The following is a 25,158-nucleotide window of genomic DNA, read 5'->3' as shown; positions in this document are numbered from 1 at the left end:
ATATAATTTTCTACGTGGGTACTACTACTAGAGGCCCATCACACCAGTTTAAATTTACCAGCCAAGGTATTCATGGACAAGCACATCACCCATAATTTCTTCTTGAATGACAAGAGGGAGTTTACTCCAGAACAAACATACCTTGTTGCAAATATATAAATATCAAAATAGACCCAGCTGGATTTTTAAGCACATTGTTGAGACCTGGGTTTAGTCATCTAGGTCCCATAATGAACAGTCATTTACAAAACTAATAGTATTTTTTTCTAGTAATTGTCTGAATTGCAGTTGGTCACTGCATCCTGTCTTGATTCTTAAATGCTACTATGTAACCACTTTCACATCAAATGAGTCAACGATTCATTCTATGATAGAAGGGTCAGAAGAGACTTGTTTAATTTAGTTGCAACATACCCCAGATTACCTAACCAAAATACTGACAATGAGAAAGATCTTATCAAAGATTAATATCCCATAGTCTGACTTTGTCTTTGGCCAAAAGTGGGGATTTAGAAAAAAAGGGGGAAAAGAAGCAGCCCTATGCCTATCAAGTGGTAGCTGGCCTAGTTTTTACCACTAGGCTATCCATATCCATAATGTTCTCCTGCTAAATATAAGTAATTTCACAGATTATCAGGTATCAAAGGAGGACTCTTCATGACCCGGATAAGAATAAACTAAGTCCACCTCATAATTATGCCTGAGTAGAAATACGATGCAACCACAAAAATTCCCATCTTCACCTAATATAAGTGACTTCTGCTTTTTCTCCAATGGCATCTCTAGCCATGCTCTGTTCCTTCTGCTTCCAAGATAAAAATTATTAAAATACCCGACCACTGTATTGCCTTATGAACACACACACACATGCACACACACACACCAATGCCTGCACCCTCAAACCGTCCCCCAGATTCACCTAAAATAGCCCAATTTCTACAAAGAGCTCTTTCTCTCTCTCCCTCTCACTAAGGCACCCTGTGCTTCCCTATAGAGTGCAAGCCTTCTTGCTGCAGGAAGCTTATAAAACTAAGTTCATTTGTTTACAGATATGTTCCTAGTGGCCCCCGACTGGCAGCATTATTAAATGATTGACTAAATGTGGCCATGGGAAATAACTGTCATAGGATATACTCAAGAAATTTTTAGGATCATTTTTATTAGTCATTTCCTAAACTGCTACTTCCTGCTTTTTTCTTAACCATCTCCAGAATCTTCCTGAGTAGGATTAACCCCAACTCCAAACTCAGAAATGGCTTCTAATTATCTTAAGGCAATCAGTCTTTTATTTCTTTTGACCACAATGACTGATTTAGTAGTGATGGATCATTGAACCAAGAAAGGCAGCCGAGTTCAAAAAGCCCATTCCAAGATCACTGTGCGAGCTATGAGAAGAGTAAACTCTCTTTTTTATCAAGTTTGAACCCAGAACCATGTCACCCCAAGGACTGGTTACCATCTTTCAGTGATAGGGGGAGAGTCTGCTGAGAGAGTAAGGAGGCAAAGAACTAGAGAGCGAGAAGCTGGTTCCTGGACATATCATTTGATCCTCTAGTCCAGTTTTCCCAAACTTAAGTAGGTGATAAAAACCCCAGAACCCCTCCCAGTCCTCTGCATCAGTCTTCGGGAAAGTCCTGGGACACCGACCCCCAGTCTCACCTCAAGCTAGTCATAATGCTGAAGTTTTCAGGAATATGAAACAATAAATTTCCTTTTTAGTTTAAGAGAATCTGAGATAGTCCTGTTACTTGGCAACAAAAGCATCCTAACTGATAGAAGCCAGCTAGATTAACAGATCCTTTTGGGGTTTTTTCCCAAGCTTTTCTTTACAGCAGAGTAAGTATAAACTCTCATGAGTTATTTATTTCTCTGATAAGGTTCAAAGGACAATCTGAGTTAGGATTTCCAAAAAACCTGGAAGAAAACAGGTTGAGAAACAGATCTGTCGATCTCTCTCCCCTCCCACTGCTCCTCCCTCTGGCCCTTTCTTCGATTAAACAGGCCTTAGGACACAGTGGTGTTCCAAATCACTTTCCGTGGTGTTCAGAATCGCTCCTGGGTATCTGAAACCCCAGGCTCTCTCCAAGATGTACCTCAGTGCTACAGATCATCGCATACCTCTAAGTGATGGAAACAGCATTCCTATCATCGGGCTTGGAACCTTCTCAGAACCTAAATTGGTAAGCTGATCTGTTTGTTTGTTTTTTCTTAATTTTCTTAAAGCATACTCTGCAATTCATTTGAAATGGACCTCATTGGTTTACTTTTTGTAATAATGAAAGCAACCTCCAAGGTCCACTGTTTAGCTGAGTAAATATTGAGCCAAACCTTAAACTAAATCGATTTGTGACTACAAATTATCTTGGGTTAGAGAATAGGACTTTTCTGTTTCCTTAACTAAAATTCAGGTGGATACTGATTATTCCATTTTAGGCACATGAAATTATTGAGTTTATGGCTTGTGGTTTTTAGTTCAGTCTAATATACGGTGAAAACCTACCATGATCTTAATCTCTGCTTCCTGGGGATTAAAAATCTAACAGTGGCAATACACTAATTATCACCTAATTATTAAACAGTAAAGAACGAATGTTGTCCCGGAACTATAAATATAAATTTAACCATGAAGACTGAAGTGAGTTTGCATTAAAAGACAATAAAGTTTCTACTTAGATATTTCTGCTATCCTCATTGCAATTCAACATTTCATGCTAATTATCAGAATAAAGTGATATGTGTAGAAATGCTACTGAAATTCGAGTGATCGTGTATGAATGAATTCTGTCAAACTAAGTATGAGTGAGTCAGGCAGAGAAGCAGAGCTGAGGCAGGACATTTTAGGCAGAAGGGGGAGTACAGAGGCGCAGGATATACGATGTGTCCAGGAAAGGCCAGCCCCACAGTGACTGGCACATGGAACTGGTAGAGGTAAAGGCAGCTGGATCTGGAAATGTAAATTGAGACTGGATTATAGAGAGGGAGGAATTACTTAAAGTTTGGGAATAGAGCAGTAGCATCATCAGGTCGGTGTTTCTGAAAGATGATTCTGGGGCAGCACAGAGAATGGAAGGCCAAAGAAGATAAACTATAGGTACCATGAATGGTTAACACTTGTATCGCAATCCCCCATTCCAGGTCAACCGCCCAGTTCCCTTGTGTTGGTAATGCAAAGAAAAATCGCTGTCGGAACAATTGTAAGAGTCTGGATCACTGGTCCCTTTCTCTGCTCTCTTGTTCATTGTCTCTATGTGACCTCATTCGTAATCTCTGCTTCAAGTGTACATACACGGACATTTTTAAATCTCTATTTCCTATCGTTTGTTATATCTCCCTATACACTGTGAACTGGCTACATTAGAACCACCTGGGGCATTTTTAAAGAAATGTAGATCCTTAGGCCTCATCTCCGGTCTCCTGACTCTAATCTGTAGTTCCGTTGGATAGTTCTGTTGCACCACCGAGTAGGCACTCCATCTTCCACAGGCGCCTCTAATGCAACATGACAAAGTGCACTTACCATCTTCCCTTCTCCCCAAACACTCCTCCTAGCAAATGCCACCACCACTCCCAGCCCCCCGAGCCAGAACCCTGAGTATACTCCTTCATTCTGCCCTCTTCCCCAAGTTTCCCCTTCTCCCCACCACATTCGAATGGTTGCTAAGTCCCTGCTGAATTTATCTCAGAAATGTTTCCCCAGTCCACACCCTCCTCTTTATCTGTATTGTCACTGTCTTAGTTTAGATTATCTTTGGGCTATTCTTCCAATTTTGTTCCCTTCCAATTAATTATCCAAAGTAGGCTATCAGGATCCTCCTCAGACCCAAATCTGACCATATCACTCCTCTGCTTAATCACTTCAAGGGCCCCTTGTCAATTACGGCGGTGGGGGGGTGGGCGGGGGGAAGGGACAGTCCACACTCCTGGCCTCATGTACTGTGTGTGCATTTATGGTTCAGCCGAGACCATCTATCCAGCAGCATCTACCACCACCGTTCCCACCTTTCCCTCTGTGTAAAACATTACCTAAGTTCCTTGAACAGCTCTCCCATCTCCGAGCCTTCAAACACACTCACTGCCTTCTACCTGGAACATCCTTTCTCTTGGCTAACCTCTACCAAGCCTTCAAGACTCAGCTCAGAGGATACCTCTCCTCAGAATCTCAGGGCCCGGGCACCACGACGTGCCTCTCCTATACATTCACACAGCCCCTTGTGCTTAACTTTATTGCCGCACTTATCACACTATACTGTAGTCATTGTTTCTCTGCAATCTTCCCCCACGAGACTGTGAAATCCATTAGGAAAGAGACTATGTCTTGTTAAGTCCTATATTCCTAGTATAGTATCTAGTAATGGGTATCCAGCTAACGCTTGCTAAATTAATGAATGAGTTTGTGAAGGGGGGTGTGTATGTACATGAGCATCAGGAGGTATTGAGATGTAAATGGAGACAATAATAGCCAAAATTTTTTGAACATGTAACCATATACGAGGAACTCAAGCGTTTTACATTACACGTATTTTCTAATTTAATCTTCACAACATTATGAGTGAGATATCACTGAATCCCATTTCATAGATGAGAAAACTAAGATATAAAAAAGATTAAATAAATTGCCCAAAACTTATAATGCAAAAGAATGGAGAAAGTATTTGAACCAACGGAGTTTGGCTTCAGATCCTATGCTCGAATCACTATACTCTACTGCCTGTTATGAATATATCTTCTATCAATAAAGCTGCATATTTCTAACTATGACCTTCTATGTGTATTTCTGTACCTGAAAGTATCTAGGAATATATATCCTGAAGCATATATCCTAGAAGACATATACATATGTAAATGCTATGGGCTAGAGACATTCAAAAGCAGTCATATCCCCAAAGGAGTTATAATTACTTCGGAAGATAAATCTATATCGATTAGAGACTATGACATAAAAGGAATATTATTAGAAATGAAGATCACGCATGCACAAAAACCACATTTGCAATCAGAAATATTATCAATTGTAGAGTAATATAATATATGGAGCTAATCGTAGGTCTCATAAAATCAGAAACTCTAATGTGAAGAAAAATACACAACACAAATCTGGAAGATTTTCAGTAGGCGAAGAAGTAGAGCTGGGATTCAGGTGGGATATGGGAATGGGGAGAATGGAGTATCTTGGAGAGAGCCGACTCATGGCCTCTGCTCCAAGCCAAACAACTGACAGCTCCTTTATCACCTACCCAGGGCCTATGCGGCAGAGGCTAGAAAGGCCTGTGCCCAAGGTGGTCACCCTGTAATAAAAGTTCTAAATTAGATTTAACTTTAGAATCAGTCTTATTCCAAGAGGTAGAGTCAAATGCCAAAATTTAGTCTTCTCCACTAGACATGTCTGAGAATCTTTCCAAACCTTTCATTCCACAAGAGACACAAGGTGAATACCGGGCTGACGTAACTCTTTTACTGGAACTCATTCACGTTCCGTGTACATAATCAAGTCAGTCAATGTTTGCCCCGAGATCCTGCTCAGTGATGATACAGAAGTCAGAGAGCAGCAGGGCACCAGGTGAAGATTTAGGCGTGTCTTCGGGGGGAGACGGAAGGGAGCAGAGATGGACGGCTACAACACAGAAGACTAACAGCGTCACCTCCAGCTTCAGCACCGTTTAGATTCTAATAGAACATGCGGGGACAGGAAGTGTAGGAGAGAGGCTTGGGAGAACAGTATTACAGAGCTGTGTGCGGCTAACAAGCTCAGCTTCTCCTGACTTACAAAGGCTTTTTTTTTTCTTAATACACCCAGCTTTCTTGTAAAAGTATTTCTTTCATGCCTGTCGATTCGGGAACTTTGAGATGGAACCAACATTAATAGAACTAGGCACTCTGGGCATTGCCTCACCCGATGATCGCTAATGAAAACAAATCATCTGTGTGACTTTTTTCCATGCGGGCTTCCCAGAATGCTTTCGCACAAGGGTGAAATAGTCTGTAACTGCCCCCGACAGAGTTCCCTCTATTTCTGTCTCCCTTCCTATAGCTCCACCTGGGTAAGTCTAACAGTGACAGTTTTGAGTCATCTCTCTTTTTTTTTTTTTGCTTTGATAGAAATTAATTCAGATTTACGAATATAAGCCCATAGAGTTAATAGGCACTGTTAATAAAAAAAAAGAAAAAACCTTGAAGTAAAACTCAAGAATATTACCAGGTATGCAAATTGCACAGATCCAGGACCTATGGTAAATATTTTGGAGACTAGATAATAATGTAGTTCAATAAATATTTATTGCCCACCACATGTGAGGCATTTTTGTAGATAACACAGGAATCGAAACGATGGGCTGGAAATAAGGAATTTAAAAGCCATAAGTGGATGACGAAAGAAGGGGGAAAAATTACGCATATAACTAACACATAAGGAAAAGTTGAAGTGCTTTGAGACAATTCTTGTTCAAAGATGAAAGTAAAAATGAACAAATCTAGTTATGGGGCAGATCAAGAAACACCAAGCTACAGGGAAGCAGCGGCCTAGGAAGGTGAATTGGGGTAAGAACTGATTCAGTATTTTTCCTGGGTGGCCCTGGTTGAGATTTCTGTAACTGCAAAAGTGTTTACAACCTGGAGAGCAAGCCTCAGGCTTTGCATATGGGGCAAAGGAGACGTGAAGTCCAAACCTTTGGTGAGTTCCAAGAAGGAGCCCAAAACACGGAGTCCATTCTGCCGCTGAGCCAGAGGAAGCAGGGGGCACAGAACCTTGTCAGAAATATGCCACCCTTTAAATATTCCTCGCTTTTTCCTCAATGCACATCTGATTCCCCTCCTCTCAACCCAGGGAACTTTGTTTCACCTAGAGAAGGCAAAGTCTTGTTCTTACATCAAGTACTATTTTCTTTATCCTGGGACAGGTTGTTAAAGGAGAATAATTATTCAATGACATCTGTTAAAGAACGGTAAGGAAGACTTTCCTCAAGAGGGGCTGTTGTGATGGGTACAGGGAACACAGGGCTGGAATTTTGCATAGGGGAGAGAGATGGTGTTCATCTCAGAATACAGCACAGGCAGGTGGGAATGTACAGCCAAGGAGCAGGAAAGGGGTTAGTGGGTAGAAAACCATTAAGAGGAAACATCAGAGGTAAAGGGGGATTCTGCCTAAACTGACCTAACAGGATTCTTGCTGAAGACAGAGCTGAGTGATCAGACATCAGCTGCGGGGTGGCGGAGGATGAGGAACCTGATTCAGTATCAAGGGTGATCAGTATGGAGGATGGGGGTTCTTGCTAACCTGATTTACTGGCCTTTGTGATCAGAACAGTCGATGCAGAGAGGAACACAGAAATTCATTTTGAAAAAGAATTCAAGGGAGCCTGATCAGAGTTTGGTCAAGAATCTGTCTCAGGGGAGGATGGTCTCATAATCTCTATGTAAAAGGACCAGGCAGGAAGCCTATATAAGTGGTCCTAGGTGCTAAATCTGTTTCTTGGTTTTGTTCTGCTTTCCCACTTTGATAGCAGGCATGAGTGCAAGAAATGTTTTTTCTTCTCCTTTGCTACAAGAAAACACATGCAACTACGCTCAGGAGACGATCATCAGTCAAGGACACAAAATGATTTCACGCACCATTCTAAAAAAGGATGCCAATTTCTCCATTATAGCCAATTGCCATGCATAAGCAAGGGTCCAGTATGGCCTGATCTTCTAACAATTTTCAGAGGATGCTATAAAGTAATTATTAATTTTTCAGTAATGACAACTCATTTATATTTTTGTAAAATGCTAGCTATATGAGTCAAGGCACAAAGAAAAAAATCAGTGGACGTTTATCTTAGTATAGTGCATATCCTGAGTTCTTTCTAGTACCTGGGACCCCTTCACACTCACACTCCTGCCACAGAAGCCTTGGCTTTTAGAAACTGAATGCCAAGAACTGACTTCTGCATTTTGTTATACCATTTGTCTCTAGAGGCCATGAATGCTACACATCAGCTGTAAAAAGTGGCTTGGTGAGGGAGGTAGAAGGTAACAAAAATAAATATCAGGGAGAAAAATGTAGGTTCATATTTCATAAATATTAACCTGCCAAAGTTAAAATGAATTAAAATGAGAAGAGATGGAATACACAGAGATCAAGCAAGAAAGCTTCTGTAATAAATCAAGCAAAAAATAATGACTTGAATTTGGTTGGTGGCTATGGGGGAAACGATTTGGCTGGAGCCTGGGAAGGAAGTAACTTAGCCGAAGGTTACAAATCCTTAGGGTAAATGCTACAAAGCTCGGCAATCAACTAGAGCCAAGCACAAGAAAACGAATGGTCATGGATCCGAGGCCAAAAATGACGTTTCAGGCCCAGGTTTCAATACTCTCTGATCTAAGGTTTTAAAATTTGTTTGAATCACTTACTCCTTATTTTTTATCTACCTTCTTTTTTTAACCCTTAAGATTTTGAAATATGATATACTTAGAGAGGGACAAATATTTTTAAAACATCTGTGTAACCACCACCCAGATTCAAAATTAGAACATACTAAACCCCAGAATCCTTCTGCGTGCCCTTCCCAATCCAAAGTCGTCCCTCCCTCAAGAGTTATTGCTCTTATAACTTTTATGGTGATTATTTTCTTGCTTTTTCCCTAAGGGTTGCCAACTCTAACATGCGTTTCTAACAATATATTTTAATTTTGACAGTTTTGGGACTTTCTATGAATGAAAACATACTGAACGCATTATTTTTTGCCTTGCCTCTTTTCCTAAATATGATGTTGTAAGATTCATCCATGCTATTTATCATGTCTTCAACCATTTTTATTGCTGTATAATATTTAACTATTTATATTTAATATTTAACAACATCAGTATCCATTTTACTGCTGGTGGACATTTTTGTATTATTTCTAGTTTGGAGCTTTACAGGCAATATTGTTACAAAGAGTCTTGTATATGTCTTATTGCACATATGCATGAGTTTTTCTAAGATATATACACCTATGAGCGGAATTGCTACGCCATCAAGTACCAGTATTTTCAATTTTAGTAGATGATGTCAATATAAATAATTTCCAAAGCAGTCATATAAATTACACTCCCTCCAACTATGTATGAGAGTATCGACTGCTCCACACTCTCACCAACATTTGGTGCTTTAAAAAAAAAAAAATTTATGTAGCTCTGGTAAGGGTGATATCATCTCAGTCTGGTTTTAATTTTCATTTCTTTTACATTCTAGATGAGATTAATTTTTCATATCTTTTATTAACCATTTGGATATCTTTTGCAAAGTGGCTGTGCCTTCTACATATTTTTCTTTGTTGAATTTCCCTTTTTCTTATTGATATGTTGGATTTTTAAAATATCTGGATAAGAGTTTTGTGTCAGTTGTATCTATGTGAAAATATCTCTTCCCATTTGTCTTTTTTCATTTTTAATGGTGTCTTTTGATGAACAGAGTTTCTCCATTTTTATGTGGCCATACTCTTTAAACTCATCATTAGTACTTTCTCTAGCTTGTTTAAGAAATCCTCCTTTACCCGAGTGTCTTAGTTGGGAGCTCAGGGGAACGGCCTCTGAGAAGGAGATGTGCATGCAGACGGCTTACTGCAGAGTACTCTCGGGAACCAGACCTGTAAGGGAGTGAGAAAGCGAGTGTGTGCAGTGAGGAGATCTAAACTGTGATGCAACTGCTCGTCAGTCCCACAGGGCGCTCTGGAACGGGAAGGACGCTACAGAGTTGTGCTGAGTCGAGGTAAGAAGATCAGGCTTTTACACCCTGCGTCATCCACAGAGGGAACCAGATGTGGATAATCAGCAGCCAACACTTCTGGCAGCTGAGGACACAGGGTACGCTCTGATATGTCTTACAGTCTACCCTTGGTGCCAAGCAGACCTACTGGTTTTATATGCTAAGTTCACCCCCGGGACGAGCTCTTCCAGAATTCTGTTCGGTCTCTCTCCTATAAAAAATTTAAAAGTTGTAGGTTAGTTGGATGCACACAGCTCCTCCCACTAAAGCGGGCTTGAAATTGCAACTTACACTTATCATTTCCCTCCCAGACAATGCGTTCTGTGCTCTTGGCCAACATATCTGCTAGTCTAGGTGACTTACCTCATATTACCTGGAGCAGTGTGAGTCCATCTAAACTCTCAGGTTATGGCTGCTGCCCTGTCCACCAACTATTAAAATTGGTAAGGAGTGTATCACTGGATCACCTAGGTGCCACATGCTTTCTTCCCTGTCCCACTGTGTAACAATGGAGGAATCCTATCTCCTTCAATAGGATCTCTTACTCCTGCCAATATGGCAGCTCTTTTCCTTGCATGCTGAACTGAAGGGAGGAGTCTGGTTTCAGCTGGGAACTAGGACCTTTGGATTCACAGAGGCTAAATTTCAGAGATAGGAAGCACGCCTTTTCCAAGCGGGTCAAAGGGAGTGATGCTAAAATGAATCACTCCTACTGGGTTTTCAGACTCAAGTCTTGTACTTAGTGGGTACACAACACTATATAGAGGACGCTGACCTAAGGTACATGTTACATCATGGAGGATGAGACCTCATCTTTGAGGACCCTTCCCTTTCTTAAGTGGGAGGAAAGGTGCTCTTGGCTGTTTTAGGAAACAGAATTTTTCATTTTACTGAGATTGTCCTTACTTGTTAAGTCCAATTTTGCACTTCAGATTTTCCGATTGTATCACTTATTTAAGTCACCAAATATGGCATTCTATTTGCTCTTTGATTTTTCCCTAAAAGGGCTTTTCCTAAAGAATCTGTCAGAATTTATATGAAATTTGCTTATGCTATATTTAAGAATTATAAGGAAGTTTTTTTTTTTATGCACGTATTTCCAACTAGTTCCTCCACATTGGTTAGAATTAAGTCTAAAATAGTAATTCACCTCATTGCTGCTTCTGCCCTAAAGGAGAATATTTTAAACAAGAGTGTACCAGAAATTCAGCTTTTAGAAAAGACTCTTTAATGAAGGCTGAATAATTGAAGACTTTCGCTACTATAATTTTCTTCTCTGCTATAATCTTTATTAAATAAAGCACCATTCAAATATTACTTCAGGCTAACAGTCAATACCACACTCCTATCTTAGCTCTTCCCTTTCTCATTTTCTTTATCCTAAATGCTGTCCCCTGTGCTGCTTTTCTTAGTTAATCTTTGAAAATATAAGCATATACTTTAATGTGCATTGTTTTCTCTTCCCTTGAAGCCTGCTTTAGCTCTGTACCTAAATTATTAGTTTCAGCCCGCAAAATCTCAGTGATATTGCTGAGATTACATTTACTACCTCATATAAAAATTCTTTTCATTAATACTGCTGTCTACACCTAAGAAGTAAAGTAGTATTTTTATTTTTCCCTTGTAAATTTCTGAGTTCCACCCCAAGCCTCCTCTCCCATTGTGCGTCTCTTGTCACTCTCGCTGTCATTCGAAATATCTCATTTTACAAGTCGAGTTTTTTGCCTCAATTTCTGTTCCAGCCTCATTAACCATGTTGTCAATTAATTAATCAAAGAGGTTCTAGAAAGTGTGTATCTTTTTCCAAATATTTGATATTTATGACTATCAGTCCTATTTTCTAATACCATCTGTGTAGCCAGTTTGTTCATTTTTCATATCATCTTATCTTCTCAATAGTGCTGACTTTCCACTGAAATACAAAAAGGAAATACAATTTATGCTCCCAAGACTTTGTATTTCCAGTCCAGGACCATAAAACCACTAGAAATACAAGAGATTTCTTGTCTCTCTCATTTTACAACAAACCAAGAGCTGTGGAGAAGAATTCACAGGTCCGATATGATTTGCCAAGCATTTGGTTAGAATATTGACAATACAGAAAAAAGCGCAAGTAGTTTCAACATTTATGAGTAACATTAGAACCATCATCTGAATATAAGTGCAATAAAAATCAACAAATAGGATTAAAACTCTCCTAAACACACATCCTAAAAGATGATGTAAACTTTTTATCTGATGAGACTAGGTGTTCATCTTGATGGAAAGCTCCATCAAGAAAAACGTAACTAAATTTTTCCCATTAAGAAAAATGTAACTAAATTGAGACATGCTTTTTTTTCCAATTACGGTTGATGTTCAATATTATATTAATTTCAGGTGTACGGCATGGTAGTCACATTTATATAATTTATGAAGTGATTTCCCTGATAAATCTAGTACCCACCTGGCACCGTTCGGTTATTATACATTATTGACTATGTTCCCTGTGCTGTATTTTACATCCCTGTGACTATTCTGTAACTATCAATTTGGACTTCTTACTTCCTTCACCTTTTTCACCCAGCCCCCAACTCTGCCTCCCATCTGGCAACCATCAGTTTGTTCTCTGTATCTATGAATTTGTTTTCATTTTGTTTGTTTGTTTGTGTATATCGTTCTTTAGATTCCACATAAATGTGAAATCACATGATGGTTATTTTTCTCTCTGAGTTGTTTCATTTAGCATGGACCTCTAGGTCCATCCATGTTGTCACAAATGATAGGATTTCATTTTTTTATGGCAGAGAAATATTCCATCATATATAAGTACTATTTCATTTTTATTCAGTCATCTATTGATGGACACTTAGGTAGCTTCCATATCTTGACTATTTTAAATAGTGTTGCAATGAACATAGGGATGCATACATCTTTTCGAATTAGTGTTTAGGATTTCTTCAGATAAATACCCAGAAGTGAAGTTGCTGGATCATAAGCTAGTTCTATTTTTAGTTTTTTAAGATGATTTCACACAGTTTTCCATAATGGCTGCACCAATTTGCATTTCCACCCACAGTGCATAAGGGTTCCTTCTTCTCCACACCTTCGCCAACACTTGTTCGTTGATTTATTGATGATAGCCATTCTGGCAGATGCAAGATGATATCTCATTTTAATTTGCATTTCTCTGACGATTAGTGACCTTGAGCATCTTTTCTTATGTCTATTGGCTATCTATATGTTGAGACGTACTTTCATATATTTAAAATGTCATCACAGAGTATCATGGCAGAGTGCATAGTAGACTCCTGTGTATCTACCCTTAAATCTACAACAAATCAGACATCGATAATACAACTAGCCAGTCTTAGAGATGCACGCCTTGGTACATCTGAAGGAGAGAGCACTGGAACACACAGTGGAGCGAGGAAGAAGGGGAGATGGGAATGGTGCCTGCAGATGTAGTTCTCTAGTCACCAAAGCATAGTGGTGGAGGAGTTGGGGTGTGGCCCCTGAACTATGATTCGGTGGGGACAAGCGGGGTAGAAACAGCTGTTGCCCCTGAGAACCTGCTCCCTCCCCTGACTGCAGTGGAGCCTGGTAGCAGCAGCAGAAACATGCCTGTGGCCTCCCAGCCACAGCCCAGTGGCACCAGCGGGAAAGAAAACCAGGCAACGACACACTGGGCTCACAAACTCAGCTCCCCCAACCCACCACATCCCCCCGCCACAGCAGTGGTGCCCCCAAGACCCAGATGACCCAAACACAGCAGGAACACTGACCGCCCCCCCCTCTCGCCACCCCGGCGGCAACTCCTGTGACCACAGCAACGCACCTCCTCACCCCGGGTGCAAGTAGCACAGGCAGGAGAAAACAAAAACTTGTACCGTGGCACCATTTATGGAAAACGAAACAATGACCTTGAATTATCAACTTGCTAAATTGTTCAAATCAAAATGGTGCCTTAATAAGAAAGGTACCCACTGTTTCAAAGGCGCCAGCAAAGGAACGAACCATCGAGTCCCGTGAACAGCCAAGGAAACGTGGTAACACAAAGGACAGTTCTCCAGAAACCAAACTCAAGGTCGTGAAAGACAGTGATCTAAAGGACAGAGAATTCAAATCAGCAGTCATGAAGAAACTCAGTGACACACAAGAAAGCTCAGAAAGGCAGTCTCACATGTTCAGAAATTTAAGTAATGAACAGAAGGAGTACTTTTATTTAGTAGCTCAAAAATGGATTAAAGAGCTGAAAGTTAAACTTGAAAAAAATAAAACACATAGAAGAAAACATAGGCACTAAGCTTCTGAACATTGGCCTCAGTGGTGTTTTTGTGAATTTGACTCCGAAGGCAAGGGAAACAAAAGGAAAAATAAACAAATGCAACTAATCAAACTAAGACTTCTGCACAGCAAAGGAAACCAACAGCAAATCAAAAAGGCAACCAACTGAATGGAAGAATATATTTGCAAATTATGTTTTCAAAAAGAGGTTAATATCCAAGTACATATAAAAGAATTCATACAACTCGACCAAAAAAAAATAATAACCTGATTAAAAAATTGGCAGAGGATCTGAATAGACTTTTTCCAAGGAAGACATACAGATGGCCGCCAGGTGTATGAAAAGATGTTCAGCATCACTAATTATTAGAGAAATGCAAGTGAAAATCACAACAAGCTATCACCTCACACCTGTTAGAATGGCTGTTATCAAAAACACAAAAAAAATAAGTGCTGTCAAGGATGTGGAGAAAAGGGAACCCTCGTGCACTGCTGGAAGGATTGTAAACTGGTGCAGCCACTATGAAAAACAGTATGGAGGTTCCTCAAAAAATCAGAATAGAACTACCATATGACCCAGCAATTCCTCTTTCGGGTATTTATCCGAAGAATATAAAAATACTAATTCAAAAAGATATATATATATATATATACCCCTTTGTTCATTACAGCATTATTTAAAATAGCCAAGAGATGAAAACAACCTAAGTGTCTATTGATGGATGAATGGATAAAGATGTGGTATGTATACACAATGGAATATTACTCAGCCATAAAAAAGATGAAATATTGCCATTTGAGGGCGACATGGGTAAAGGGGTCAAATACGTTTAACGGAAGAACCCTACACTTTTAGTTGTCAGTGCACAATAGAGCGCACAGATGACAAGTAACGTAGTAACCTGATATTTATGTTATTAAGCACTATTACTTCAATAAAAATAAATGTCATCATAGCTAAAGAATAGTCATTTACGTCCAATGTGAAAAATGGATAACTTATACCTCAAGTTTTAAGAATCTGTCAAGTGTTTTTTACCCTCTCAACATTCACGGGAAGGGATGTTCTCATTTCTATGCTTCATACAGGTAACTAAAATGAACAAAGTTTTGGCTACCAAATTTGATAAAAATATCTCTTGAAAAAATAGCATAGCCCTCAACATTTTTCCCCCAGATGTAATGAAGTATAATTGACATACAACAAACTGCACATTGAGTTCAAAGTATAAATTTGATGACTTGGATACATGTACACGCCATGAAGCCATCACCACAATCAAGATGGTAAACGTACCATCACTGCCAAAAGTTTCCTTGTACTCCTTTAGAATCCTTTCCTGCCACCCCTGCCCACACGCCCCTCCCCAGGCAAGCCCTGATCTGTGCCTGTCACTGTAGATTAGTTTTCATTTTTTAGCATTCTATATAAATGGAATCATAAAGTATTTACTTTTTTGTCTGACTTTTTCTTTCATCTGTGTTGCTGTGTGTGTCAACAGTTCAGTCCTTTTTATTATTGGGTAGTATTCTGTTCTGTGGATAGATCTCAGTATATTCACCCCAATTTCTGATCAATAACTGAGCCTTATTCATCAAACCCGTGCCCTCCTATAACATGGATCTCTTGCCACCCTTCTGAAGCCACAAAGCCGAGGGTTGACCTAGAATAGATGGAATCACCACTGAGGGTGGGGTACACCTTGGGAGATCAGTTTCTGCAGCTTCCAGACACCGTCTTCCAATCACACCATCCCGGAATGGGGAACTTGTCATTTTCACTCTAAAACAGTGTACAGCAAAGTGTCCTGATTAATAACGATTAAACTAAAGACCCATTTCTTTTCTCTCATTCCTCAACCCCCTTGTCATGTCAGACTTCTAAGGGAATGTGTGCAGCATCAGTGAAGACTGCCATTGACGTTGGGTACCGGCACTTTGATGGTGCCTATGTCTACCAGAACGAGCACGAGGTGGGGGAGGCCATCAGGGAGAAGATGGCAGAAGGAAAGGTGCAGAGAGAGGATATTTTCTACTGCGGAAAGGTGAGGCCTTCCCTCCATCCCTCTAACCCCTTATATTAATGGTGGGCTGATGTCGCTTTTTCTCTGCCGAAGAATACAGGACTTGCCAAGAGGTGTGAATTCTCAACTGCCAAATTCCTTACTTCTGCCAAGGATTTAGGGACTAAATCCTTGTTTGGGATGTTCGATACCAATGGAATCATATCATATGTGATTTTCTGTGTCTAGCTTCCTTCACTTAGTATACTGTTTTCTGAGTTCATACATGTTGTAGCATGGATGAGAATTTTCCTTCTTTTTATGGCCAATAACATTCCATTGTGTGGCTGTATCACATTTTGTTTAGATCACTACCTCTTGAGCAATTTAAATTTCCAGGGTTAGAAATCACTATCTGCTGAAGAGCAGTTAGAAAGATAAAGCATCATGGTTACAATGACAGCCAGTGGAAAATGTAGGGTGTGTATTTACAGGCAGCTTTACAGGAATAAAGCTGTACAACTTTAGAGAGCTTGTGAGACAATTCTCCTCTAAAGAGAGCAAGATGCTATTTCTGACTTCGCCCACTCTCCAGACCTCCTCTCCTCTCGGCTCCCCACCAATGCTCCTTGCTAAGCTCTCCAAGGCTTTGCAATTCCCCAAGTCACCAGCCACTTATGGGTTATGATTCCAAGAAGCCACCAGGAGCTACTGTCCCTAAATATCAACCTGAAGCTTCTCACTTTATTACAGCTCGACAATTTCGATTCTTACAGCTTTTGTTATTACACAGTCCTTCATCAGAGTAAAACATCAAAACTTAAATGGATGCTCCCAAAATGTTTCTGGAGGAGAATAAACTTGAATTCATATCCTGAGGACCTACACAAAAGCAGCCTGCTCAAAACCAGAAATATTATTGAATACTTAACATCTTATCTCAAAAATTTTTAGAGTTTTGCATTTTTTCCATAATAAGTCTTATTTGTGCCACTTTGTTTCACATAAAAATGAGGTTTTAAATAAACACAAAGAAAAATGAACCAAAAAACTTTCCTTCTAATCTCCTTGGTAAAGAGTGAAAGCTGTTGAAATATCTATCACGTTGAAAAAAAACTGAACCGAATTAAATCAACTACTTCATAAAGTTGTTACGGGCTAACATTTACAAAACACTCAAACAGTATCTGTTACGAAGCTGGGGCTATCTGTGTTTGCTGGATAAAAATAATTAAAATATGTAAAAGAGAATGTTCACTTTAATGGGACAGCACAATAACAAGAAAAACACATTTTCCCACTACTCTCATATTTCTTGTTTAGGTGAAACACATTTTTTTACCAGAGTGACATGAAGACAATTGCCGGGCCAGGGCAGCGTAGCTATTTAGACACGTTTCCTACTTACACGGTGGGGACAAGTTTAAGTGCGGAGAGCCGATTAGGAAGCCAGCACCGTGCAGGGGAAGACTCTGTGCCCAAATTGGGTCCTCCGTGATTCAGGGGGAGCTTTTAAGTCTCAGGTACTATATTCTGATCAAGCTATACTCCGGATGGTAAGAGTTATATCAGCTTATGCTATACTCAGATTAAACGACAGCATAAACATATTTTCGTGACATGAAATGAGTGAATAAAATGTGTAATGAAGGCTTTTGAAAGAACTACATTATTGTGAAAAATAAAATAGTGTGGATGCTACTTAACTACCCCCTTTTATTCTTACAGCTGTGGACTACATATCATGAGCCAGAGATGGTCCGGCCAAGCCTGGAGAGGACACTCAGGGTCCTCCAGCTCGATTATGTCGATCTTTACATCATTGAATTACCCATGGCTTTTAAGGTGAGTACAGACACCCAAAGGTCTGGCCTCTGCTCTTCAGCACCCATAAGCCACAAGCTATGCATACGAAGTGAGTTCCTTACTTAGCACTATAGAATGTTATAGTTTTGCTACCCTAGATCAGACAGCACTGACTTCGCCCAACAAAAGCCCAGGAAGATGATATGTAAGACTCAGGCCTGGGTCTTGATTCATAACCCAATGCACTTTTTCTTATATCATGTCTTTACAACTGCAGTTTAAACTCTCTGTCAAGCCATCACACAGCCTTCAAACTGTAGTCCACATTTTAGTTGTCCAGCATCCAGACACAACCTTCTTCCCACTCACACAGTCATGAAAATGTCCCTGGCACAACACGATGCAAAATAATATATACAACTGGAAATTCACCCACCATCTGCCCCTCCAAAGGAAAATAACCCGAAGAATGGTCAGGTTTGGGGAGTCAGCTCCAAGATCAGGGTGTCTATGTGATATCTATTCCTCTAGTCCAAATGCTCTTCTTCCTTGAACTTTCTCAATGTATGGACTCATGTTAATTTAACCCCTCATATACACTACTGAAGAGCAGTTACTGCTTTAAAATTTCACTGAGGGAAGGAGAGATTGAAAATGAAACTGGTCACTTGTGCATGAGGCAAATCAGATCCTGCTAGTCAGGAAGAACAAGGACTCTGTCCTTGCAGCGGCCAGAATTCCTTTGAACAGCGAACATGGCTGCCCTTGTTCTGTTCTCCAAAAGTGCTTTCCTTGTTGACTCTACTCTCCTCTGTGGTCACACCCTCAAGACAGATCTTAGGGAGGATTCCTCCTTTGCATCCTACTTCATGTAGATATGGGTTTGTGGGCTTCACAATGGCCTTGGTAATCAAAGGCTTTTATTGGTCACATTGGGATTTCCTAGACAAGAAAGACAATATCCTTTCAAAGTTTGCTAGGCTTTCAGTAAATTCACATTCTGTTAGCTCCATGAGAAAGTCATTAAAACTGGAAGTCTTAGAGGGTGACATTTCTTTTTTCTAATCCTTGGCCTATGTTTCCTGCATTTCAGGAAAGAATCTCCTTGTTCTGATCATTTGCTCAGTCTTCAGCTTAATAGACTGAATTTGGCTTGAAATAATACAAAACAGGGAGGCACAGATAATGTGTTCCTTGCACCCAGTCTGCATCTCATTGGATGGTGCACCTCTGTCAGGTAGGGCATCCATGGCCTGAGATCTTGCCTTCAGAGAGATATTGACAATCAGAATTCTCTCTGTTCAGGATTCTTCCCTTCCTGTATTGGCCAGCACTGACTTTTCTAACTTCAGAAGGCTCGGATATAAACTTCTACCACTTTGGATCATCCAAAAGAAGATAAGAGGATAAGATGATATTTTGCTACCTGTGTTAGCAAAATATAGATGATATTTTGCTACCTGTGTTAGCAAAATATCATCTTACCTCTTATCTTACAAGCCCAGTAACAATAAACACATTTATCTTTCCTCAAGATCTCACTGAAGACTGCAAAAATGGCTAAGAAACTCTAACACCCAATGTTTTTCTACTAAGTTCCCTCAAAATCCAACCTTAGTAGACCCATTGTCTGAGTCTCAAGATACAAGGCAATAATGTAACCAGATGCCATGCTATTACATAGCAAGAATAGCCAATTCTCAGCTGGACATGGGGAAATTCTCATTGTCCTCAACACCCAGTGACCTAGTCGATTCCACATTTTTTGTCCACTGCTTGTTATGCATACCCAAATACCTTCATATTAGTCACAACTCTTGTTATAAATGGCAAAAATCCAACTCAAATTATTATGAGCAAAAAAAGGAACTAAAAATTCCAAGAGATATCTAAATTAGGCACAGCCTGATCCAGAAGTTCAAACTATGTACCTGCACTCTGGCCCTTTTCTATCTCCATGTTCAGATTGGCTTCATTCTCAAAAATCCCTCCCAAATAATGATGAAATGGCCATTGATGTGCCAAGTCTACATTATCAATACAACTTAAGAATTCAGAGAAAGAGAGGATACACATTAAACATTGTAGAGAAAGACTGATTAGCCTTGCCTGGGTCATATTCTTATAGTGACTAATCTTTGGTGCAAGGGTACATGGGTGACTGATGACATCTGTGGCCAAGAGTGGCATCTGGGTCAGCCTACACAACAAATACAGAATAGGCTCCTCTATATAAAAACAGCATAAGGATGGTAGAAAATGAAACAACAGATTCCCCCTATACTCACTAATCAGAGGTCACTTAGCATGGTAGTAAGGAACATGGGCTCTAGAGCCAGGCTGCCTCATTTGAATCCCATCTCTGCCATTTAAGACCTAGATGATTTGGTCAAGTTATTACTTGATCTCTTTACATATCACCTAAACATGGCACAGTGGAAGGAAGGAGTATGGGCTTTGGAGTCACACAGAAGAAGGATGACTCTCAGCTTTATTCCTTACTAGCACAGTCATAGTCTTTTCGAACTCCAACTTCGTTATCAGTAAAATGGAACAATAACTAACTTGCCAAGTGTGGCGAGGAGTCAAAATGATATATGTGAAATTACACAAACAATGCCCAGCATCTCATACATTAAAAATGAAAGATAATATTATGCAATATTCAAGTGGAAAGAACCTTAGTAATTACATCTCCCGATATATCACAGAAATAGAGTTGAGGCCCCAGGCAATGAAGTAGCTAACTCGGGTTTAAAGTCCATCAGAACTAGGGTCAGATTCGGGGTCCCCTGATGCCAAGCCCATACTTGTTCCCCTATACCTCACTGACACTTCTACCTTATCCTCATAAGCTGAATAATCCCTATATGCTGTAAACAATAGTGATTTTTTTTTTATACCAGGATCTTGGCAGGTATAATCTAAACCCTCCTTTTCCCTCTGCTAACTATGACTCTTGTTCAAACAGCAAATTTCTAAGCTAGTCTTAAAGATTTGAAAAGAACCTGTATTTCAAAATGAGAAAAAGAGTTTACTTCCCTGTGGCTGACTAATGACTTGTAAAATCTTTCTGGAGAAAGTAAATAGAGAATTTATATTCCCATTCTTAGATGGGATAAAGGTTCAAGGACATAGAGAAGGTAAAACTTTTAACAGTGAGAAATGACAAAATAATGACATTACCTGCCAACTGGACCTGTAATTTCAGTAACTGAGAAATCAATCATTGAAACTAAAATATCACATGCTTTTTGAATCTCATGATTTTTTTAAACAAAAAACCTTTCTTGCTAAAATATTTTAGCGCTTCATTTTTCAAATGTCAAGTTAACAGGTGGGCAACTTCAAAATAACAAAATATAAAACACAAAAAGTCACGATAACACATTTCTAAAAAATGAATGAAATTATTACTATGAAAGTCAACATCATGGGTCTTCGGGGAGTTGAACTGTTCTTCTAATAATGCCTTATAGTAGGAGCAGAAGTAAAGAAAAAAAAAAAAACGATGGGCTTATTCAAATGAGGGATTAGTAAAGCAGGCAGAGTGGAAGCTCAAGGGGCACATCATAGGCTCAGGCCTCATAAGGACAATTAAAATCTGAGAAAGTAAAAATTATTCAACAGAGTTCATGACAGAAGAAATATGGAGGAAGACCGGAGTGGGAATGCGGGTCACAAGTGTTGAGAAGGTCAAAGAACGTTGAAATCAGAGACAGGAAGGATGACTAACATGAATGACAGGCGGCGCCGAGGAGAACGGCGCCCTTTTCCTGTTCTCGGCGAGACCAGAGGAAATTAAGACAAAATTGTCTTTGCTCAAAGAAAGTGTTATAACCAGGGGAAAGTTTCACTGAGGTGAGATGGTGGAAGGAAAACTTAGGGGGAAAATTTTAAGAATATAATGAATTTTGTCCATTGCTTGATTTTCAATAAAAAATTCCCATTATCAAGGTCTACAAAGACTTCCATGTCTTCACATGATTTACTCTCTTTCCGCACAATTGACCACAGTCTCCTTTAAACATTTTCTTCTCGTGGCTTCTATATCACCCTCTCGAGATTCTTCAGCAGCTTCTTCTCTGCCATCTTCCAAATGTTCTTATGCCCAATACTCTATTCTCAATATTCTTGTCTTACTGAGCCACACTCTATAGGTGATCTCATGCAGTTGTATGGACTATTATTTTATATGCTGAGGACTCCTAAATTTTATCTGCAGCCATGGCCCCTTTCTGAGCCTCTTCCTGAGACTTCTGTTTAATTGTCTCCTCAAACAAATATCTACTTGAATGATTAATGGTCATTTCAAACTCAAAATATCCAAAATAAAACTCTTGATTCCTAACCCAGCCTCAGGAAATGATTACCATCATTCACCCAAAGAACCTAGGAGTCATCTTTTTTATTTCTCTCTATCCCATTTCCAAGACCATAAGAAATGGGTCCCATTTTTAGATATAGCCAAAAAAGAGAAATCTAAAGGACAACATTCCACACCACAGTAAGGGGGGTCTTTGTTCGGAAAGGAGCACCCAAAAATTATAGAAGGAAATCTGACACCCAGATAATGTGTGAGTTAGGAAAAAAGATGCTGAACTCCTGAAGTGCCCAAAAATGGAAGGAAAAGAACCACTGGGCAAATTAGCCAGAATGAAGAAGTAACATGCTATGCTGGCCTCAACTCCGGCAAGGATAAACTGTCAAAATGATGAGTCTAAAAATCCTAATTCTCAACCTCAATTCTTTTTTTAATAAGTAATGATGTCATTAAGGGAGAAGTTTATGGCTCAAGAACAATAATCCGTTCTTCAGATTATTTTATATATTTTATATATTTCCCAATAAATAAAAGGAAAATAAAGACCAAGGTGAGATAATGAGATTAACATGTCACATGTGTTGGACAAGGGAAGAAAATTTTGGACCATCCCACAAAAAAGAGAACATGAATATATATGTAATATATTATATTTTATATAAACATAATAATTTAACTTGAATTGCTTTCCCATGGCCAAGGTATATTGGTATAATGACTACTCGAATTCCATAATTTTAATTCCCAGACATAAATAAAATTAATTACACTTGTTATTTATTTTTCAGCCTGGAGATGATCCCTATCCTAAAGATGAGAACAACAAATACATATATCACAACACAAATCTGTGTGACACTTGGGAGGTAATTTCAAGTAGGCCTCTTATTTTATTTTATTTCATTTCATTTTTATTTATTTATTTATTTATTTTATTTTTTATGCCTACAGCACCCGGTATTCCTAGGTGGTCTCACGTCCAAGCCCTAACCAGGCCCGACCCTGCTTAGCCTCTGTAATCAGATGAGATAGGACAAGTTCAGGGTGGCAAGGCCGTAAAAGGCCTCTTATTTTAAAAGTCTATAATTTTAAACTGTGATCTGATTATTCCTATTCAATTTATGAGGAGATGCAACCTTAACTCTTCCATTCCAGATTCCAAAGGCTGGGAACATACTCTCGTAAGTATCTCTTTCTAAAGGACTTCCCCCCTGTAGGTAACAGCTGAAGCTCTGAAGAGTAGAGCTGTCTTGAGGGGTGAGGAGGCACTTACTGGTTTTCTGGTGCCTGAGGATCTCCACCCAAGAAACTACATACTCACTGCTGACCTCACTAGAGCTGACTAGGTTTGGGGTCTGGTGTTCCCTCTAAGGGACTGTCTGACAGGGTAGCCAGTATCCCCAAGAGAAAATGAGCTCACAGCCCAAAATAACAAGACATTTAATTCACAAGGAAACATTGTATCTCAGTTACAGATCCCAACATTAACAGAGGACCAAGAACTTTTACATGATCCAATTAATATATTAAAAGGGGTAAGAAAAGATTTTAGCAATATGGAACAAGAAAAAGAAAACATTAAAAAAAAAAAACAAGCGTAAATAATAATTAAGAAAAATAATGTAATAGATGAGAAAAATTATTAAATTGAAAAATTAGAATGAGGAAATCTCCCAATATGAAGAAGGACAAGAAAAAAATTTTAAAATGAACAAAAAGCCAAGAGATATACGGGACAAAATTAGAATTTCCAGTAGTCAAAAATAGGAGCCTCAGAAGAAAAAAAAAAAGAAGAAAGAAAAAAGGAAAAGAGAGAATATTTAAAAAAACAAAAACAAAAAAACCGATATTGAAAGGGCATAAATTTACAAAGAAGAGAGAGAAGGAAACTCATACCTAGAGACATTATAGAGAGACTTCAGAATGTCAAATACAAAGAGAAAATGTTAATATTTCCAGGGTATAACAAACAAGCCAATAAAGGCAATAAAATGAAATAATAAAAAAATCAATCCAAGAGAAGGCAAGAAAAGAAGAAAAATTAATAGATGGGGAAAACGAAAAACAAAAAGCAAGATGGGAGATTTAAACTCAGTGGCATCAATAATCACAGTATACGCAGACAGTCTAAACAATCCAGTTAAAAGGCAGAGGTTGTCAGAATAGATAAAAAGCAGAACTCTACTGTGTATTATATACGAGAAACCTATTTTAAATAAAAACACACAAACAAGTAAAAAGTTTTTTAAAAAGATAGGAAAGGATATCATAGGCTAATAGTAATTAAAAGAGAGCTGGAGGTTTGAGTAGCCATTTTAATATCAAAAACACTTTAGAACAAAAAAGTATTACTAGAAATAAAGAAGTTTGTTTATAACAATAAAGAAATCAATCCCAAACACCTGTGCACCTAATAATAGAACTCAATCACAGAATTCCTATCTGTCTCTCCCACCTATTTTTTTCCCGTCTCAGAAGACCTATTATCATACTCAGGGGCTTTCCTTTTATGAAGAATTTATAGTCACCATTATAGTCATTTGTTCCTGCTTGTTTTGAGGCTTCTCGACCCACTGGCATTTGCTCCACAGGCTCTGGAAGCTTGCAAAGATGCTGGCTTGGTGAAATCCCTTGGCGTATCCAATTTTAATCGCAGGCAGCTGGAGCTAATCCTGAACAAACCGGGACTCAGACATAAGCCAGTCAGCAACCAGGTACAGCTTGACAGGAGGGTGGGATGTTGTGGTGTCGTAGGGGGACCCAATACTTACGTTAAGTAAATAAGGAAGAAAGAACCCTGGGCTAGGAGTCAGAACGTCTCGTGGTCGCTCTCTGTGTATCTCATCATTAGATCCTGGGCAAATCTTTTAACGTCTCTCACTTTATGTCTCTTTAAAAAATTTTTTTTGAAAGTTCAAATTCAGATAAAAGAAACTCAAAATAATTTTTTGAAGAAAAATAATGAGGGGGAACAAGATTTGCCAGATATTAAGATATAACGACCATTTACAATAATGTTAAGATTAGTGCAAAAGAAC

The 25,158-nt window shown here is 39.1% G+C and overlaps 2 protein-coding genes across 5 annotated transcripts in view; one reads left to right on the top strand and one right to left on the bottom strand.

Annotated features, from left to right (window-relative positions):
• The window catches only part of CREB3L2 (cAMP responsive element binding protein 3 like 2), a 187,887-nt gene that overhangs the window by 126,325 nt on the left and 36,404 nt on the right, over window positions 1-25,158 (bottom strand). Inside the window, exon 2 of the mRNA XM_036230849.1 lies at window positions 13,688-13,805. Coding sequence (XP_036086742.1) covers window positions 13,688-13,805 — 118 coding nt within the window. The remainder of the gene's footprint in view (window positions 1-13,687; window positions 13,806-25,158) is intronic.
• The window catches only part of AKR1D1 (aldo-keto reductase family 1 member D1), a 34,605-nt gene continuing 11,413 nt past the window's right edge, over window positions 1,967-25,158 (top strand). Inside the window, exons 1-5 of one of the 4 annotated variants that reach the window (XM_016122875.2) lie at window positions 1,972-2,180; window positions 15,865-16,032; window positions 17,719-17,835; window positions 22,909-22,986; window positions 24,712-24,834. In XM_016122875.2, the coding sequence (XP_015978361.2) occupies window positions 2,088-2,180; window positions 15,865-16,032; window positions 17,719-17,835; window positions 22,909-22,986; window positions 24,712-24,834 (579 nt within the window). In that variant the 5' untranslated portion in view covers window positions 1,972-2,087. Of the gene's footprint in view, window positions 2,181-9,678; window positions 9,725-15,864; window positions 16,033-17,718; window positions 17,836-22,908; window positions 22,987-24,711; window positions 24,835-25,158 lie in introns of those variants that run through there. The other 3 variants (XM_016122877.2, XM_016122876.2, XM_016122878.2) reach the window with 3 other exon arrangements.

The sequence above is a fragment of the Rousettus aegyptiacus genome, unplaced genomic scaffold (assembly GCF_014176215.1).
Source record: "Rousettus aegyptiacus isolate mRouAeg1 unplaced genomic scaffold, mRouAeg1.p scaffold_m13_p_13, whole genome shotgun sequence".
NCBI classification, from domain to species: domain Eukaryota; kingdom Metazoa; phylum Chordata; class Mammalia; order Chiroptera; family Pteropodidae; genus Rousettus; species Rousettus aegyptiacus.
Note: the sequence above shows the minus strand (reverse complement) of the source record. Positions and strands in the feature narration are given on the sequence as shown.